Source organism: Salvelinus namaycush, chromosome 8 (assembly GCF_016432855.1).
Source record: "Salvelinus namaycush isolate Seneca chromosome 8, SaNama_1.0, whole genome shotgun sequence".
Taxonomy (NCBI): Eukaryota; Metazoa; Chordata; class Actinopteri; order Salmoniformes; family Salmonidae; genus Salvelinus; species Salvelinus namaycush.
This window is the reverse complement of record NC_052314.1, coordinates 11334457-11354504: the sequence shown is the minus strand read 5'-3', so window position 1 is coordinate 11354504 and position 20048 is coordinate 11334457. Positions and strand designations below refer to the sequence as shown.

The 20048-nt window shown below is 44.2% G+C and overlaps 1 protein-coding gene across 2 annotated transcripts; it reads right to left on the bottom strand.

Annotated features, from left to right (window-relative positions):
- Positions 1-4497: 4497 nt before the first annotated feature.
- Positions 4498-7656, bottom strand: LOC120051758 (synaptotagmin-1-like). Of its 2 annotated transcripts, XM_038998645.1 has the most exons (8): positions 7548-7656; positions 6862-7031; positions 6536-6622; positions 6094-6261; positions 5773-5940; positions 5497-5614; positions 5035-5168; positions 4498-4827 (listed from the first exon to the last, which is right to left on the bottom strand). In XM_038998645.1, exons 1-8 carry the CDS (start codon positions 7654-7656, stop codon positions 4588-4590), a joined length of 1194 nt encoding a protein of 397 aa, XP_038854573.1. In that variant the 3' UTR covers positions 4498-4587. The 2 variants fall into 2 exon arrangements, with proteins under 2 accessions (XP_038854573.1, XP_038854574.1); XM_038998646.1 differs by lacking the exon at positions 6536-6622.
- Between the last annotated feature and the right edge of the window lie 12392 nt (positions 7657-20048).

Below are 20048 nucleotides of genomic sequence, written 5' to 3'. Positions count from 1 at the left end.
CCATTGTGAAATGTCCAGGGCATTTGTGGTGTCGGTGTGAATGAAGTGTTGGTGTAGTGTTGGACACTTGCAAATGCATGGATATACAGACACACAATGTCCAGAGAGTGGGTGGGTAGGTGTGTAGGTGGGGGATAGGTGTGTAGGTGGGGGGTAGATGTATAGGTGGGTGGGCGTCATTTACATTTCAAAGAACCCCTCAAGCTTCTCAGCTCTTATTTTTCAGGTGCAAGGTATGCTTCGATAAGAACCCCGCAAGACGGCAAGGGAAGGCCCTGCCTGCCTGTTGCCAAGACACCTGCCTCTCCGAGGCCTTTCTCTCTCCTCTGTGCCTATTATTCAACACCTGCTTGTGACGCTTGGGTCTTTACGCAAACAATGACTCCAGAAGCACTTCAAACAATATGCTTAGAGAGAACTAACAACCACATTATGAATTAGATGGAGCCCCATTGACAGATCATCTGCTTGTTTTCTGCCCATTTGCCTCATGCTAAATGACTCTTGGTGTCATGTGATGTGTCTGGTACCATGGAGTGTGCTTACTAACTCTACCAGGGTGTGGGCTTACTAACTCTACCAGGATGTGGGCTTACTAACTCTACCAGGGAGTGGGCTTACTAACTCTACCAGGGAGTGGGCTTACTAACTCTACCAGGGAGTGGGCTTACTAACTCTACCAGGGAGTGGGCTTACTAACTCTACCAGGGAGTGGGCTTACTAACTCTACCAGGGAGTGGGCTTACTAACTCTACCAGGGAGTGGGCTTACTAACTCTACCAGGGAGTGGGCTTACTAACTCTACCAGGGTGTGGGCTTACTAACTCTACCAGGGTGTGGGCTTACTAACTCTACCAGGATGTGGGCTTACTAACTCTACCAGGGAGTGGGCTTACTAACTCTACCAGGGAGTGGGCTTACTAACTCTACCAGGGAGTGGGCTTACTAACTCTACCAGGGTGTGGGCTTACTAACTCTACCAGGGTGTGGGCTTACTAACTCTACCAGGATGTGGGCTTACTAACTCTACCAGGATGTGGGCTTACTAACTCTACCAGGGAGTGGGCTTACTAACTCTACCAGGGAGTGGGCTTACTAACTTTATCAGGGAGTGGGCTTACTAACTCTACCAGGGAGTGGGCTTACTAACTCTACCAGGGAGTGGGCTTACTAACTCTACCAGGGAGTGGGCTTACTAACTCTACCAGGGAGTGGGCTTACTAACTCTACCAGGGAGTGGGCTTACTAACTCTACCAGGGAGTGGGCTTACTAACTCTACCAGGGAGTGGGCTTACTAACTCTACCAGGGAGTGTGCTTACTAACTCTACCAGGGAGTGGGCTTACTAACTCTACCAGGGAGTGGGCTTACTAACTCTACCAGGGAGTGGGTTTACTAACTCTACCAGGGAGTGGGCTTACTAACTCTACCAGGGAGTGGGCTTACTAACTCTACCAGGGAGTGGGCTTACTAACTCTACCAGGGAGTGGGCTTACTAACTCTACCAGGGAGTGGGCTTACTAACTCTACCAGGGAGTATGCTATCCGTGGTTTATTGATCAGGCCTGTAGTCAGGATCAGAACAGGCATGTTCCATGGTTCCCAGGGGATCTTTGATGTTACTGTGCCCAGCGTTGGGAGGCTCACCACAGGCCAGGTCAACCGGCGGGAGAGCCTGTGTCACAGGACAGAGTGGGTGGAAAACACAGCAGTGTGAGCCATGACCTTTGGTTTGGCTCTGCTGCTGGATCATCACTCAGATCCTTATGTTCTGGTAACACGCGCAGTTCTGCTCTCACACACACTGGGCATCCATTCATCTCTTTCCAGGAAGTAACAATTCACCGGAATAATGAAGAGGATTCTGAGAAAATCTATTTGATTTCCATTGAAACATTATAATTGGAAATGAGAGAAGGTCTATTTAATTTCCAATACAACCATTAAAAAAAAACTATTTAATTGGAGATTGAAGAAATGTTCTTTGAATCCTTCTAATTTCCTCTTATAGGCATAGCCCCTTCTTTGAATTTCACTCTATGATAACTGACCTAGCATGGTTAGAACCCAGTTTAATCAAAGTCTAAACCTTTCCAAGTTATACTCAAACGTCCATATTTGTTGCAATATTGCTAAATGTGTTGCAATATTATTGTATTAAGGGTATGATTGACTCATGCACTCAAGCTATGAAAAAACTCCTTTACTTATTTCATACCATTCAATATGTTACACCTGACCACCTGTGAGAGCAGTAAGCAACATCCCCTATTGTAGTGGCCACAGTGCTTCCAGTGCTCTGTCCAAAACATAGCTCCTCATTAGGTAGCTGTAATGAGCATGTGTACAGTAGGTGCTGACAAGACTCCAAGCCCTGCTTCTGTTGTTTTATCCCTCCCATCGGGATCCATGTTAATCTAAAGGTATTATAGGCTGACACTGCTGTGGCTCTCTGATTTCCCACTGTACCAACCCTGTGTCAATTGGGAGAGGAGGCTGCTGAACTCAGGTTAATTGACCCAAGGTAGAGCACATGATATTATCATCTGAGATTCAATCAGACACATTCAATCAGATGCTTTGGGGAAATTAGAAGCCATACATGGATTTATTGCATATTACCATCAAGTAAGAGATTTAGAATATTTCCATATAGGGGCAGTGTTTGTTGAATAACTTGAGGTAGACACTATGATACTTGTTCTACAACTGAGACAAATTGTAATGACTTTTTTATGAACATGCCAGTCATGTGTGCAGTGTTGAAGTTTGCTTGTAAGGTTATTCAATCTGAGGATAAAACCAATAAACAACGGACTACATAGAAAATAATTGAGCTTCTATAATTGTATTATTCCTAAATTATCATGTGTTTATCATGAAATGTCTATAAAAATGGCAGCATAGACATTGCCTTCAGAAAGTATTCATACCCCTTGACTTATTCCACAGTTTGTTGTGTTACAGCCTAAATTCAAAATGGAATACATAGATTTTGTTTTTGCAACCATCTACACAAAAACCTCAAAATAACAAAGTGAAAACATGTTTTTTGCAAATTTATTGAAAATGAAATGCAAAAATATCTCATTTACATAAGTATTCACACCCCTGAGTCAATACATGTTATAATCACATTTGGCTGAGAGTCTTTCTGGGAAAATCTCTAAGAGCTTTTCACACCTGGATTGTACGATATTTGCACATTATTCTTTTTAAAATTCTTCAAGCTTTGTCAAGTTTGTTGTTGATCATTGCTAGACAGCCATTACTTAGATTTTCAAGCCTGATTTAAGTCAAAACTGTAACTAGACCACTCAGGAATATTCTATGTTGGCTTGGTAAGTAACTGTGTTTTAGGTTATTGTCCTGCTGAAAGGTGAATTTGTCTCCCAGTGTCTGTTGGAAAGCAGACTGAACCAGGTTTTCGTCTAGGCTTTTGCCTGTGCTTAGCTCTATTCCATTTATTTTTATCCCCCAAAAAACTCCCTAGTCCTTGCCGATGATAAGCATACTCATAACATGATGCAGCCACCACCATGCTTGAAAATATGAAGAGTGGTACTCAGTGATGTGTTATGTTGGATTTGCCCTAAAACGTAACGCTTTGTATTCAGAACATGAATTAAGTTAATTTCTTTGCCACACTTTTTGCAGTTTTACTTTAGTGCCGTATTGCCTTATTTTGTACAGGTTTGCTTATTTTCACTCTGTCATTTAGGTTAGTATTGTGGAGTAACTACAATGTTGTTGATCCATCCTCAGTTTTCTCCTATCACAGCCATTAAACTCTGTAACTGTTTTAAAATCACCATTGTCCTCATGGTGATATCCCCGAGTGTTTTTCTTCCTTAGTTAGGAAGGACGCCTGTATCCTTGTAGTGACTGGGTGTATCGATACACCAACCAAAGTGTAACTTCACCATGCTCAAAAGGATATTCAATGTCTGCTTTTTTTCCTTTATCTACAAATAGGTGCCCTTCTTTGAGAAGAATTGGAAAACCTCCCTGGTCTTTGTGGTTAAATCTGTGTTTGAAATTCACTAATCAACTGAGGGAACTTACAGATAATTGTATGTGTGGGGTACAGTGATGAGGTAGTCATTCAAAAATCATGTTAAACACTATTATTGCACACAGAGTGAATCTATGCAACTTATTATGTGACTTGTTAAGCACATTTTTACTCCTGAACTTATTTAGGCTCGCCATAACAAAGAGGTTCAATACTTATTGACTCAAAACATTTCAGCTTTTCATAAAAATATTTTTTGTAAATATTTCTAAAAACATAATTCCACTTTGAAATTATAGGGTATTGTGTGTAGGACAGTGACATAAAACCTAAATGTAATCAATTTTAAATTCAGGCTGTAACACAACAAAATGTGGAAAAAGTCAAGGGGTGTGAATACTTTCTGAAGCCACTGTATTTTGCAGCGTTTAAAAGTGCTAGGGCCTCCAAGCTGCTATTAGCTTAGTGAAGTAAAAGGAGGAATCTGGTTATGTCGGGCATTGGAGGAGGATTTTCTCTAACCTCTTCCCACAGCCACTTGAGTGCCATGAGTCTGGCAAGTCTAACATTTCTCAAAAGTTCTTATTGATGAAGGGGATCCTGACTGTGTGTTTGAGGTTGAGGGTGGAGTCCACTTGTTCGTTGGAAAGCAGGTTGTGCCACTGAGCCACAGGCCTACGGGGATTGGACAGCATGTCTGCCCAGTGCCTCAGCTGGTTCCCTGCAGCATCACAACCCAGGAAAATCTTCCCTATGGCGTCGTTCCTGGTCAACTTGTCATGGTCCCACACGGAAATCATCAGGTGAACCCTCTGTAGGGAGCAACAGCAGAGAACAGTCACTGCAAACTGTGCTTTTACAGAGAATGTCCCATAATCGTTTTGTTTAAATGATTTTGCCAACAAAATAACATTATAATGTAAAGAGATGGCCTATTTTCTGAAGCTCCATAGCATGCAGGCTGTTGAGCTTGTAACTGGCCTCATCTTAGCCATATTCTGAGATAAGATCATACTTACTTGAATTTGTTCAAACGACACATCAAACGTAAAGGATTCGTTGAAGTAGGGATTCAGTGTGCACTTTTTAACAGACGTCTTCTTTCTCTTCCACTTCTTCTTGTCCAGAGCTAGCTGCACTTTTACATAGGGATCTACAGTGTACATGAATACAGTAGAGAGTAGTTTGAGCATCCACTGCCTCACAAATAATGCAGTATTATTTGTGATAATCGAAACTGGCCTCAATAATAACAGAATATTATTTGTTTAATTAATAACTTAGGCTGGAATCCAGACCTGTTTTGTGGTAACATTCCACTCTTTGTTTCTCCATGTTACATGTTTGTTGCATGACACTGACTGAGGACAAGGAGTGGAATGTCAGCACAAAACAGGTCTGGATTCCAGGCTAATCATAACTAGCCTCTTCGGCAAAACAACCACTCAGTCTTCCTCTCAGAGAGCCAGGCTTCCACCTACCTGATGAGCCCCCTTTGTCCATACTCTTTAAGTTCTTGGCTTCCAGGATGACAACAGTCAGCTTGTTAGTGGTGGGGACGTAACGCAACGAGAAGCAGATCTCCCCCAGAATTTCATCCTGTAATCACATGTGGAAATTCAGTATGTGGGCCTATAGATGTCAAGGCAAAGTAGGCCTATGGCTAGATTTGAGAACTTTGTGATATTCAAATGCTGTTTGAAAAAAACCTTTTGACCTGCACTATTTTGTTCCAGAAATCAAGTAAATCTCCTGACCTCAAACTTGGAGGGTTCTCTCAGGTCTTCCCACTCTTCGATCACATGGTTCCAGTCGATGATTCCGAGCTGCAGCCTCAGCTCCCCGATGATGTCGTGTTTGGAGAATCTATCGAAGTCGAACACTTTCATGACTATGGTGGACTCATTGAGCTCAGCCTTGTCAATCTGGACACAAGATAGTCAGGCACGAGTCAAGAGTGGTGCAGAAACACAGACTCACACTGTGTATAGTATGTAAAACAGTTTACAAACCTCTCAAATTGGTATACTGTCTGGTAATAATGCTATAATAACATGTGTATAATACCCTTCAAATACCTTAAATGTGAAGTGTTCATTGAACACAGGGTTGAGGGTTTTCCTGTAGACCTTAGTCTCGAATGTCTTTGACTTGTTGGGAGTGATGTAGACTTTAACATAGGGGTCAGAGGTGCCACTCCGGTCCATGGCTGTCAGAGCTGCAGCCTCTTTGAGCCCCACTGTCAGCTGCAGGGGATGAGAGATGGCAGGATAGTCAAAGATAGTAGGGGAAGATAAGGGTGCCAGAAAAACGCGATATCACTGTATGGTAGAAAAATAAATACACACTGAATTCTACTTCAGTGATATTTTGAAAATGCAGACATTTCTCTTTATACGTGTGATAATTAATATCTTGTTTAATCTGTGATCAAAGGGGAACTTTAGTTCTATGGCTTGTGGTGGCTACAGTATTTTGATCAAGTTACAAGTTCAAAAGACTAATTAAGTTAATTCTAACCTCTTGTGCCTTGTATTCCAGAGAATAGAGTAGTCTTCCCCGGTTTTTAGCTGAGCCGTAGCCTGCATCATCCGAGCCATGTTGGACCTGCCCATCAAGAACACTGTCATAGCTTGAACCAGCCAATCACATTCAACGGCCAGCCAACCAATCCCTCAATCAGCGGCCCATCCTAACAGACATAAGGAGCTAAAGCTGCACCTCTACCTCACTCCTTCTTCACAACGGCGACCAGTCTAAACAAAAATAAATGGATAGAATGGAGCAGACGCTCTGCGCTATCCCACCAAGATCTAGCTACGACGACTACTACTCCCAGTACTTACTAGCGATGTAGTCGAGGAACCAATCACCCCTTGTAGATTGATTTGATTGTCCGGCTTCTTTTTTATCTTTTTCTTGCTCTTGCAGCAGCATTTCGCACAGATGCAGATAATACACACCAAAAACATCAAGACAATGACAGCAAAGATGGTGTAAATGGCCCATCTTGGCACTGAGTGAGACAAAAAAAAAGACAGCAGTTTGTCTCATTGTGACACACATCTGAAGCATGAGGCAAGAGCACAGCCAGCAGGATTAAGAAGAGATGAACTTGTAACAAGTAGAAATGGAGAGCTATTCGAAAAGACATTTGCCTTGTATTTATGTGAGAGCAGCAGCCCCTAGCTGCCGAGTCTTGAGAGAGTCAGTGTAGTCAACTTGTCTCACTATGACACACATCTGAAGCATGCAGCAAGAGCACAGCCAGCAAGATTCAGGAGATATAAACTTGTATAATAAGTGAAAATGGAGAGCTAAGAAATGTGTGTTGGGAGTGGAATTAGATATGACACATGGAGACAGGTGTCCAGGCAAGCAGGCAGCTCTCCCCTGCCATGTCTGTTGAAAGTGGGACAGAAGGGGGGCAGCATAGGGGTGCCCACTCAGGAGAGGGTAGGGGTGGGGGGGACAGAGGGGGGAGGGGGGGGGGGGTAGAGCAAGAGGCGGGGGGATTTAGGGGGTTACTCACAGGGAATCTTGTTCAGTAGTTGGTCTATAAACCCGGGAGCGGCGGTGGTGTGGCTGGCTGTAGTGTTAGGAGTTACGGTGCCCTTAGCTAATGGGATTTTAGGAAACATGGTGTAGCTGTGACCTAGAATCGAGCGCAAACAGCAAACACAGACAATGAGGAAAAGCAATTTGGTTAGTTCATAGCTCAGGTTGCTACTGTGTTTATTGACACCGACTTCTACTTTAACACAGTTACTGTACTGTTGCTCCTCAGCAGTCTACTCTGGTAAGATAAAGCACTAATCATTTTCTTTGCCTTAAACCATTTTTGTTAAGTTTACAGATAATTGTTTGGAGATCATAGCTTTGATGTTGAAACCTAAACCAGTGGTGGAAAAAGTACCAAATTGTCATACTTGAGTAAAAGTAAAGATACCTTAATAGAAAATGACTCAAGTAAAAGTGAAAGTCACCTAGTAAAATACAACTTGAGTAAAAGTCTAAAAGTATTTGGTTTTAAATATACTTAAGTATATTAAAATTATAAATCATTTCACATTCTTTATATTAAGCAAACCAGATGAAATTATTTTCTTGTTTTTTAAATTTACGGATAGCCAGGTGCACACTCCAACACTCAGACAAAATTTACAAATGAAGCATTTGTGTTTAGTGAGTCCGCCAGATCAGAGGCAGCAGGGATGACCGGGGATGTTCTCTTGATAAGTGTGTGAATTGGACCATTTTCTATCCTGCTAAGCATTAAACATGTAATGAGTACTTTTGGATGTCAGAGAAAATGTATGGAGTAAAATGTACATTATTTACTTCAGGAATGTAGTGGAGGAAAAGTAAAACTTGTCAATTTTTTTATAGTAAAGTACAGATACCTAAAGAACTACTTAAGTAGTACTTGAAAGTATTTTTACTTAAGTACTTTACACCACTGGTTTAAACTCAAGTTGTAGCCAACACCCATTATTTCTTACACACAAAATATTGTGCCTCTGCTTCCAAAAACTTGGTTGCAATGACAGAGGAGAGTGGATACTTAGCCACCACCATTGTTAAACAACTGCATGGTTGAGTGCTGACAGCTCCACACAGGCAAATTAAAACAGGGTGTGCTGTACTCTCTGATAACATCACTTTCTAAATGACCACAGCACGGCGGATTACTTTTCTTTGCTTTACATGACGTAAATACATTCATACATAGGTGCTTTCCAATTGGAATGTGTCAAAAGTAAGGAAAAGTCAATACAAAGAAATTCACACCCAATGGACATTGTCCCTAAAACCCAATACAAGGTGTTTTATACAGTAGCTGCTAGTTCGAAGACACAGTATTTGAGCGTTAGAACAAAGGTAATTAAAAAACAGAGTATCACAAGAGCTTGAGTCTTTGTTCACATGAACACAACCAACAACCATACAACAGCCAAAAAATGTTTTTATTAATAGATACCTATATTCTGAGAGAATCAGGTTTTACTTACAATATAGGGAAACGTATATGTAAAAACTAAAGTAGTACTCACTGTTTCAGTACCAGCGTAGTTTGTATCCTTATTACTGTAGCCTACTTTTATCATTCACCCATGCAGTTCTCCAGCAAAAGGGAGTTACAGGATTATAACAAATGAGGGGAAGGAAGTCACTTGGCCCTGAAAGCCTGAAAGTGGCTGGATCGGGCCATAAACATTCTGTATAAAGTGTTTGATCAAGAAGTGGTCTCATGTGGAAGATAAATAGCCATTCTTCTGCTTAGACCAATCCATGTATTTCACATAGTTCATTGCTAAGCAAAGAAAGGTAATCTCAGTTAGGGCGTAGCCTTCAATATTGTCCTGCAGTATCACACTTTAATTTACAATAAAATGTATGAGTAAATTATGTTACCGATGCTTTTTACTAGTATTAAACAGCTCAATAAACGGTGTATTCTGGTTTACAATTTTTTTTCTGTAATGGCGATTGAGTGGGTTACTTCTAAATGTGTAAATATCACACTGGTAAATTGATTTACTCACCTTTTCTCCAATGATAATTGACACGTTTGTTTCCAGAAATGTGAAATCCAATGATGTGTCTAGTCTATTTCTTGATCCCAATCATCCCTTCCTTCCATTTTATTACAACTTGTAGATGATAGGGAGCTCTGATGTATTTCCTCAACACACTATCACGCCTCATGTACACACAGTGACACCACACGTGTGTGTGTGTGTGTGTGTGTGTGTGTGTGTGTGTGTGTGTGTGTGTGTGTGTGTGTGTGTGTGTGTGTGTGTGTGTGTGTGTGTGTGTGTGTCAGGGAACACGTACAGCATTGGAATGTTTGGCTCCACCTCAGGATTAGAGAAGAGAACAGTAGAACAGTAGAACAGTAGAACAGTAGTCTGGATATGTTGTATAAACATGGGATGAACCAATACTACGGTAAGGTATCATATTCCATCTTGAAAGGAAACCAAGGTTAAAAACACAAACATTTGCATTAACATAGGAAGATGCCTAGACTAAACCGGTTCAGTTACAACAAAGTAACATCGGTCCCTCCATGAGTCAATAGTCAACCCCTCCATCGTCTATTTATTGAGCAAATAACTATTGATATTTATCTCCAATCATATTCAATCTACATGTGCCCTATAGATGGAGCTCTCTGACTTTTATTCATGTTGAAAGTTGTCTTGCATTTATAAAAATACATATTTAAATAGTTGCTAACAACAATCATAGCTTCCGCTGTGGCTATATGGTTTCCATAACAAATCCAATCAAATATTAAGAATCTTATCAATAAGGTTTAGCTATAGTTTTTCTTAATATTCATTTTGGAGTACAAATATGACCTTGATTATAATAATATTCGTTTTTAGGGGATAACTTGTGTAGTTTTGTTTGTCCTACTACTCCTGTGCAGCAGATGGCAGTATTGGTTCAGTATCTTTTTCTCTCAGTAGGGAAAAACACAACAACAAGGTAGGGCAATCTGATGTGGGATATACAGTGTATAAAGGCGATCCAAGCACTGTTCCAAATGATTCCTTATTCTGCATAATTTGTTCCTCACATGTTGAAGTTTGTTATTATAGCCTATTCAAAAAGACCATTGTGCACAAATGCCTATTCGTAAGTCTATTGACATTTTACTTTTGTTTACATAAAAAAACTTGGAGTATGAGATTGTTTGGGTTATTTTTTCATTTTTTTTTCACTCTTCCGCATTATCAAGATGGATGGTTTCAATGGTGTGCAATCCCGATTAGGGTTGAAGGGCAGAACCTAGTTACCGAGATTTATCGCCCAAAACCACTCCCTTTTCCCAATATAAATAACTGCAAGAAACCGGTAAATTATCATAAATTATTCATATGAACAGCATGACGTGAAATGAAACTGTTAAATTCCATGTGATGCCTAAATCTGGATTCTCATTGACCAGATGCTTTTCAACTTCATCTGAAAAAATCATACACATAATATTAGGAAATGTGTCGTTATGAAATCATGGAAATAGTGGTCTCAATTTTTGGGGGATTTTTCTACATTGAATAAAACTTTTAAGATAAATTGGGCTAAACATTTCTTAAAGAATCGAACTTCAAGTTGTTTATACACTCATCAGTGTATAATTTCATCACTCATTATATCTTCTTCCGTTTTGGTGGCTTCAAATTTATGTTATTTTGTTTACTATAACATTGATAAGATTCCTACAAAATGATCTGCTTTTCATAGACAAGTATTCTTAGCATGGTCATTAATATATGAACATAATTTGTCCTCGCATAGGTATTTCATTTGGAACGGTAAAGATATTTTGTATAGAATCAAGTCTTTATTTTTTAAGAACTGGTTTAATAATCATATCCTACTGGTGAGTCAACTTTTTAATACAGAAGGATTGTTACTCAATTATTAGGAATTTTGTATCTCGTTACAATATCCCTGTTATACCTACTGTTGAGAGTTCGCCATAGTCTTTGATGCTATTCCATCTGGAACTCTCATGTTGTTTAGAGTTGTAACCAGACCTCACCTTCTTGAGCTACCCTCGCTTAATTAAGTTGACTCTCCAATTGGAAACGTGTGTTTCTCCTTGCTCCTTCAGAACAACATATCCATACGTGCTGTCACGCCCTGACCGTAGAGATATTTTTATTCTCTATGTTTGGTTGGTCAGGGTGTGACTCGGGTGGGAAACTCTATGTTCTTTATTTCTATGTTTTGGCCGGTTATGGTTCTCAATCAGGGACAGCTGTCTATCGTTGTCTCTGATTGGGAATCATACTTAGGCAGCCTGTTTTGCCATCTTAGTTTTGTGGGATGTTGTTTTTTGTTAGCTCTGTGAAGCCTACAGAACGTGACGTTCGTTATTCTTTTGTTGTTTTGTTTGGTGTTCTGAGAAATAAAGAATCATGAACACGTACCACGCTGCACCTTGGTCCACTTCTTCCGACGGGCATTACACATGCTTTATTTCAAGGGATATTGTATCTATTCTTTATGTCACAAGTTACTGGAATACATTTGTCTATAATGCTACACTACAGGACTCTTTTGCTAGCACAGACTGGAATATGTTCCGGGATTCATCCAATGGCATTGAGGAATACACCACGTCAGTCATCGGCTTCATCAATAAATGCATCGTGACTGTACGTACATATCCCAACCAGAAGCCATGGATTACAGGCAACATCCGCATCGAGCTAAAGGCTAGAGCTACCACTTTCAAGGAGCGGGAGACGAATCCGGACACTTATAAGAAATCCCGCTATGCCCTCAGACGAACCATCAAACAAGCAAAGTGTCAATACAGGATTAAGATTGAATCCTACTACACCGGCTCTGACGCTCGTCGGATGTGGCAGGGCTTGAAAACTATTACAGACTGCAAAGGGAAACCCAGCCATGAGCTGCCCAGTGACATGAGCCTACCAGACAAGGTTAAAATATTTTATGATCGCTTCGAGGCAAGCAACACAGAAGCATGCACGAGAGCACCAGCTGCTCTGGATAACTGTGTGATAACGCTCTCGGTAGCCGATGTGAACAAAACCTTTTAAACAGGTCAACATTCACAAAGCCGCTGGGCCAGACGGATTACCAACACTCATGTCGGTGGCTGTGGCACTTATGTCGGTAGCCGTGGCACTCATGTCGGTAGCCGTGGCACTCATGTTGGTAGCCATGAAGTGCTTTGAAAGGCTGGTCATGGATCACATCAACAGCATCCTCCCAGACACCCTAGACCCACTCCAATTCGCATACCGCCCCAACAGATCCACAGATGATGCAATCTCAATCGCACTCAACACTGCCCTTTCTCACCTGTTCAAAAGGAACACCTATGTGAGAATGCTGTTCATTGACTACAGCTCAGCATTCAACACCATAGTGCCCACGAAACTCATCAGTAAGCTAAGGACTCTGGGACTAAACACCTCCCTCTGCAACTGGATCCTGGATTTCCTGACGGGCCGCCCCCAGGTGGTAAGAGTAGGCAACAACACGTCTGCCACGCTGATCCTTAACACTGGGGCCCCTCAGGGGTGTGTACCTAGTCCCCTCCTGTATTCCCTGTTCACCCACGATTGCGTGGCCAAACAAGACTCCAACACCATCATTAAGTTTGCTGACGACAACAGTGGTAGGCCTGATCACCGACAATGATGAGACGGCCTATAGGGAGGAGATCAGAGAACTGGCAGTGTGGTGCCAGGACAACAACCTCTCCCTCAATGTGAGCAAGACAAAGGATCTGATCGTGGACTACAGGAAAAGGCGGGCCGAACAGGCCCCCATTAACATCGACGGGGCTGTAGTGGAGCGGGTCAAGAGTTTCAAGCTCCTTGGTGTCCACATCACCAACGAACTATCATAGTCCAAACATACCAAGACAGTTGTGAAGAGGGCACGACAAAACCTTTTCCCCCTCAGGAGACTGAAAAGATTTGGCATGGGTCCCCAGATTCTCAAAAGGTTCTACAGCTGCACCATCGAGAGCATCCTCACCGGTTGCATCACCGCCTGGTATGGCAACTGCTCGGCATCTGACCGTAAGGCGCTACAGAGGGTAGTGCGAACGGCCCAGTACATCACTGGGGCCAAGCTTCCTGCCATCCAGGACCTATATAACAGGCGGTGTCAGAGGAAAGCCCAGAAAATTGTCGGAGACTGCACACTGACTCGGTACCGGTGCCCCCTGTATATAGCCTGGTTATTGTTATTCTTATTGTGTTACTTTTTATTATAACTTTTTATTTTTGCTACTTGGTACATATTTCTTCTTCTTGAACTGTACTGTTGGTTAAGGACTCGTAAGTAAGCATTTCACGGTAAAGTCTACACTTGTTGTATTCGGCGCATGTGGCAAATAAAGTTTGATTTGATTTTGATTTGATAATATCTGTTGGAAAAAAGTATGGTTATTACCAAACAAATACCTGCTTGGTCAAAGAGGTCTCTTTCAGAATGATCCATAAGTATTACCCTGCAAATAATTACCTGAACAAATTCAAAAAAGACATTAACATTAACAGTACTTTTTGTGTTGAGCATCCAGAAACAGTTTTGCATTTATTTTGGCATTGTCTACATGTAAAGAAATGATGGCAAGATAATTATAGTTTTATAATTGTTAATATTGTTGATGACTTTTGTTTATTATGGGAGAACGTGCTGGTCGGTTTCCTTAACTATAATAAGGATAAAGAAAAACAATTTTACCTCATAAATCTAATTGTGGTAAATTCACTAATTGAGCAGTACATTAAGACCATTCTACATTATTTTAATAAGAAAGCTGTCAAAACAATCAATATGTGTGTATCTTTTAAGTTCTTTGTATAATCTGTAATTTGTTGTACCCCTTAGCACATGTTATAATTGTCTGTGTAAGGGTCGACGCTGGTAGAGACAAGTAGCAGGTACATGGAGGAAACATTTAATGGCGACGGACATGGAACAGGACAGGACAGCGCCTGGACGTAAACACATAACAACATTAATGCAGACACAGGGAACAAACATGACAGTTATAGACCGGGCAATCAACAAAGGGAAGGAGTCCAGGTGAGTCCAATGAGCTTTCCTGCGCGTAATGATGGTGACAGGTGTGCATGATGAAGGGCAGCCCTCGAGCGCTAGAGAGGGAGAGCTGGAGCAGGCGTGACAGTCTGTTTTTTTAATACTTATTGTATGTATGTGTACTGGTGTTTCTCCAATAATAAAAATAATAAAATAATAATTATCTCTGCTCCCTGTATGGTCAATCATCCAAAATAGATTATCCCGTTTAAGATGGATATAGGCATATACTGTATATAGATGTCCTAGCCTACCTCTTTCAAGAAATACATTCAATGCCGTATTAGCCTTATATTTAGCTAATGAATGATGGGCTATGCATAATAAGCTTCTAACTTATAGCCTCTGTGTAACGTCCTGACCAGAGTTCTTATGTGTTTTGCTTGTTTAGTGTTGGTCAGGACGTGAGCTGGGTGGGAATTCTATGTTGTGTGTCTAGTTTGTCTGTTTCTGTGTCCAGCCTAATATGGTTCTCAATCAGAGGCAGCTGTCAATCGTTGTCCCTGATTGAGAATCATATATAGGAGGCTTGTTTTGTGTTGGGATTTTGTGGGTGATTGTTTCCTGTCTCTGTGTTTTGTCTGCACCTGATAGGGCTGTCTCGGTTGTCACATTTGTTATTTTGTTACTTGTATTAGTGTTACCGTTTATTCGTCTAATTAAACATGTTGAACACTAGCCGCGCTGCATTTTGGTCATCTCCTTCACCTATGGAAGAAAACCGTGACAGAATCACCCACCAAACTCGGACCAAGCAGCGTGGAAACAGGCAGCAGCGACAGCAGCAGCGGTACCAGGAGGAATGGACATGGGAGGAAATTCTGGACGGAAAAGGACCCTGGGCAGAGCCAGAGGAGTGTCGCCGCCCCAAAGCGGAGCTGGAGGCAGCAAAAGCGGAGAGGCGGCATTATGAGGTGCTAGCAAGGCAGAGCGGCTGGAAGCCCGAGAGGCTCACCCAAAAATTTCTTGGGGGGGGGTGGCTAAAGGGGAGTGTGGCGAATTCAGGTAGGAGACCTGCGCCAACTTCCCGGGCTTACCGTGGAGTGAGAGGGCGTCGTACTGGTCAGACACCGGGTTATGCGGTGGAGCGCACGGTGTCCCCAGTACGCGTGCCTAGCCCAGTGCGGGCTATTCCACCTCGCCGCACTGGCCGGGCTAGAGTGGGCATCGAGCCAGGTGCAATGAAGCCGGCTCAACACATCTGGCCTCCAGTACGTCTCCTCGGGCCGGTGTACATGGCACCAGCCTTACAAATGGTGTCCCCGGTTCGCCAGCATAGCCCGGTGCGGGCTATTCCACCTCGCCGCACTGGCAGGGCTATGGGGACCATTCAACCAGGTAAGGTTGGGCAGGCTCGGTGCTCAAGGGAGCAAGTACGCCTCCACGGTCCGGTATATCCGGCGCCACCTTCCCGCCCCAGCCCAGTACCATCAGTGCCGACACCACGCACCAGGCTTCCAGTGCGTTTCCAGAGCCCTGTTCCTCCTCCACGCACTCTCCCTATGGTGCGTGTCTCCAGCCCAGTGCCTCCAGTTCCGGCACCACGCACCAAGCCTCCTGTGCGTCTCCAGAGCCCTGTACGCACTGTTCCTTCTCCCCGCACTCGCCCTGAGGTGAGTGCCCTCAGCCCGGTACCACCAGTGCCGGTACCACGCACCAGGCCTATAGTACGCTTTGAGAGTCCAGTGTGCCCTGTTCCTGCTCCACGCACTCTTCCTATGGTGCGTGTCTCCAGCCCAGTACCTCCAGTTCCGGTACCACGCACCAGGCCTACTGTGCGCCTCAGCAGGTCAGAGTCGGCCATCTGCCCAACGCCGCCTGCACTGCTCGTCTGCCCAACGCCGCCTGCACTGCTCGTCTGCCCAGTGCCGTCTGAGCCATCCGTCTGCCCAGTGCCGTCTGAGCCATCCGTCTGCCCAGCGCCGTCTGAGCCATCCGTCTGCCCAGCGCCGTCTGAGCCGTCCGTCTGCCCAGCGCCGTCTGAGCCGTGCGTCTGCCCAGCGCCGTCTGAGCCATCCGTCTGCCCAGCTCCGTCTGAGCCGTCCGTCTGCCCAGCTCCGTCTGAGCCGTCCGTCTGCCCAGCTCCGTCTGAGCCGTCCGTCTGCCCAGCGCCGTCTGAGCCGCCCGTCTGTCCCGAGCCGCCTGAGCCGCCCGTCAGTCAGGAGCCGCCAGAGCCGCCAGCCAGTCAGGAGCCGCCAGAGCCGCCAGCCAGTCAGGAGCCGCCAGAGCCGCCAGCCAGTCAGGAGCCGCCAGAGCCGCCAGCCAGTCAGGAGCCGCCAGAGCCGCCAGCCAGTCAGGAGCCGCCAGAGCCGCCAGCCAGTCAGGAGCCGTCTGAGCCGCCAGCCAGTCAGGAGCCGCCAGAGCCGCCCGTCAGTCAGGAGCCGCCAGAGCCGCCAGCCAGTCAGGAGCCGCCAGAGCCGCCAGCCAGTCAGGAGCCGCCAGAGCCGCCAGCCAGTCAGGAGCCGCCAGAGCCGCCAGCCAGTCAGGAGCCGCCAGAGCCGCCAGCCAGTCAGGAGCCGCCAGAGCCGCCAGCCAGTCAGGAGCCGCCAGAGCCGCCAGCCAGTCAGGAGCCGCCAGAGCCGCCAGCCAGTCATGAGCTGCCAGAGCCGCCAGCCAGTCATGAGCTGCCCTCCAGTCATGAGCTGTCCTCCAGTCATGAGCTGCCCTCCAGTCATGAGCTGCCCTCCAGTCATGAGCTGCCCTCCAGTCATGAGCTGCCTTCCAGTCATGAGCTGCCCTCCAGTCATGAGCTGCCCTCCAGTCATGAGCTGCCCTCCAGTCATGAGCTGCCACTCAGTCATGAGCTGCCACTCAGTCATGAGCTGCCACTCAGTCATGAGCTGCCACTCAGTCCGGAGCTGCCACTCAGTCCGGAGCTGCCACTCAGTCCGGAGCTGCCTCTCTGTCCGGAGCTGCCTCTCTGTCCGGAGCTGCCTCTCTGTCCGGAGTTGCCCCTCTGTCGTGAGCTACCTCTCTGTCGTGAGCTACCTCTCTGTCTTGAGCTACCTCTCTGTCCTGAGCTACCTCTCTGTCCTGAGCTATCTCCTCTAACTAGGGGGGGCCTTGGTGAAGGTTCCTAGACCAAGGTCGGGGGCGAGGGTCGCCACTCAAAGGTTGCTAAGGAGGGGGACAAAGACAGTGGTAGAGTGGTGTCCTCGTCCTGCGCCGGAGCCGCCACCGCGGACAGATGCCCACCCAGACCCTCCTCTTGAGTTTTAGGGTTGCGTTCGGAGTCCGCACCTCAGGAGGGGGGTACTGTAACGTCCTGACCAGAGTTCTTATGTGTTTTGCTTGTTTAGTGTTGGTCAGGACGTGAGCTGGGTGGGAATTCTATGTTGTGTGTCTAGTTTGTCTGTTTCTGTGTCCAGCCTAATATGGTTCTCAATCAGAGGCAGCTGTCAATCGTTGTCCCTGATTGAGAATCATATATAGGAGGCTTGTTTTGTGTTGGGATTTTGTGGGTGATTGTTTCCTGTCTCTGTGTTTTGTCTGCACCAGATAGGGCTGTCTCGGTTTTCACATTTGTTATTTTGTTACTTGTATTAGTGTTACCGTTTATTCGTCTAATTAAACATGTTGAACACTAGCCGCGCTGCATTTTGGTCCTCTCCTTCACCTATGGAAGAAAACCGTGACACTCTGTCTCTTGCGCAATACGCAAGCACCTGTGCTCTGCTGGCCTCTCTCCTTAAAAAATAGCTCCTCAGCTCTGAGTCCCATGCAAGAAAAGCTAGACTAGAATAGCTTGCTGGTCATTTTTTTGTGTGCATTTATTATACCAATAGACTATTCAAAGAGGGATGCAAGCTCTTGTTTGCTGAATGTTAAATAAAGCAGCCAATAGAACTCACGGGTAGTTTGAAAGAAGGGCGAACGCGCGATGGCCCGTAGGCTATAGCATTTATTTATTCAGACCCATAATCATGCAATCTTCATGAAGAGAAGTGGAAGCTGTCTGCATCTAATTCTAGTTTTATATTATGCAAGCATGTCGTTAGAATTATGAAGATAAGGATAACGAAACTTATTTAATTGAACTGTTGAAAGCGAGGAACAAATGAAGCAACAATAGAGAAAGAGGACGTAGGCTATAATATTAGGGGAAATATTGTATATATAATTCAAAATGTAAATCAAATTCGCATGTGCTGCACCAGAATTGCATGTTCTCTCCCAACTTGATCATGGTTTGAACGAGGAGCATAATTCCAGTCCATATAATACAGTATAAAACAATACACTAGGCCTACAGTAATACAGTTCACACTCAGAAAGATTAGCCTACTGGAGTTTGTGTCATTTATTTACCCAACAGTTGAAGTTGGAAGTTTACATACCCTTAGGTTGGAGTCATTAAAACTCGTTTTTCAACCACTCCACAAATTTCTTCGGTTAGGACATCTACTTAGTGCATGACACAAGTCATTTTTCCAACAGTTGTTTACAGACAGATTATTTCACTTATAATTCACTGTATCACAATTCCAGTGGGTCAGAAGTTTATATACTCTAAGTTGACTGTGCCTTCAAACAGCTTGGAGAATTCCAGAAAATGTCATGGCTTTAGAAGCTTCTGATAGGCTCATTTACATAATTTGAGTCAATTGGAGGTGTACCTGATGTATTTCAAGGCCTGCCTTCAAACTCAGTGCCTCTTTGCTTGACATCATGGGAAAATCAAAATAAATCAGCCAAGACCTCAGAAAAAAATTGTAGACCTCCGCAAGTCTGGTTCATCCTTGGGAGCAATTTCCAAACGCCTGAAGGTACCACGTTCAACTGTACAAACAATAGTATGCAAGTATAAACATCATGGGTCCACGCAGCCGTCATACCGCTCAGGAAGGAGACGCGTTCTGTCTCCTAGAGATGAACGTACTTTGGTCTGAAAAGTGCAAATCAATCCCAGAACAACAGCAAAGGACCTGGAGGAAACAGTTAGAAAAGTATCTATATCCACAGTAAAACGAGTCCTATATCGACATAACCTGAAAGGCCGCTCAGCAAGGAAGAAGCCACTTCTCCAAAACCGCCATAAAAAAAGCCAGACTACGGTTTGCAACTGCACATGGGGACAAAGATCGTACATTTTGGAGAAATGTCCTCTGGTCTGATAAAACAAAAATAGAACTGTTTCGCCATAAGGACCATCGTTATGTTTGGAGGAAAAAGGGGAGGCTTGCAAGCTGAAGAACACCATCCCAACCGTGAAGCACTGGGGTGGCAGCATCATGTTGTGGGGGTGCTTTGCTGCAGGAGCAACTGGTGCACTTCACAAAATAGATGGCATGATGAGGTAGGAAAATAATGTGGATATATTGAAGCAACATCTCAAGACATCAGTCAGGAAGTTAAAGCTTGGTCGCAAATGGGTCTTCCAAATGGACAATGACCCCAAGCATACTTCCAAAGTTGTGGCAAA

Bases quoted from the DNA above. Each gene is read 5' to 3' on its own strand.
- LOC120051758 (XM_038998645.1), bottom strand. From the start codon at position 7,656: ATGTTTCCTAAAATCCCATTAGCTAAGGGCACCGTAACTCCTAACACT. The intron at 7,032-7,547 runs GTGAGTAACCCC...TGTCTCACTCAG, and splicing joins ACTACTGAACAAGATTCCCT to TGCCAAGATGGGCCATTTAC. The intron at 4,828-5,034 runs GTAAGTATGATC...TGCTCCCTACAG, and splicing joins TGTCGTTTGAACAAATTCAA to AGGGTTCACCTGATGATTTC.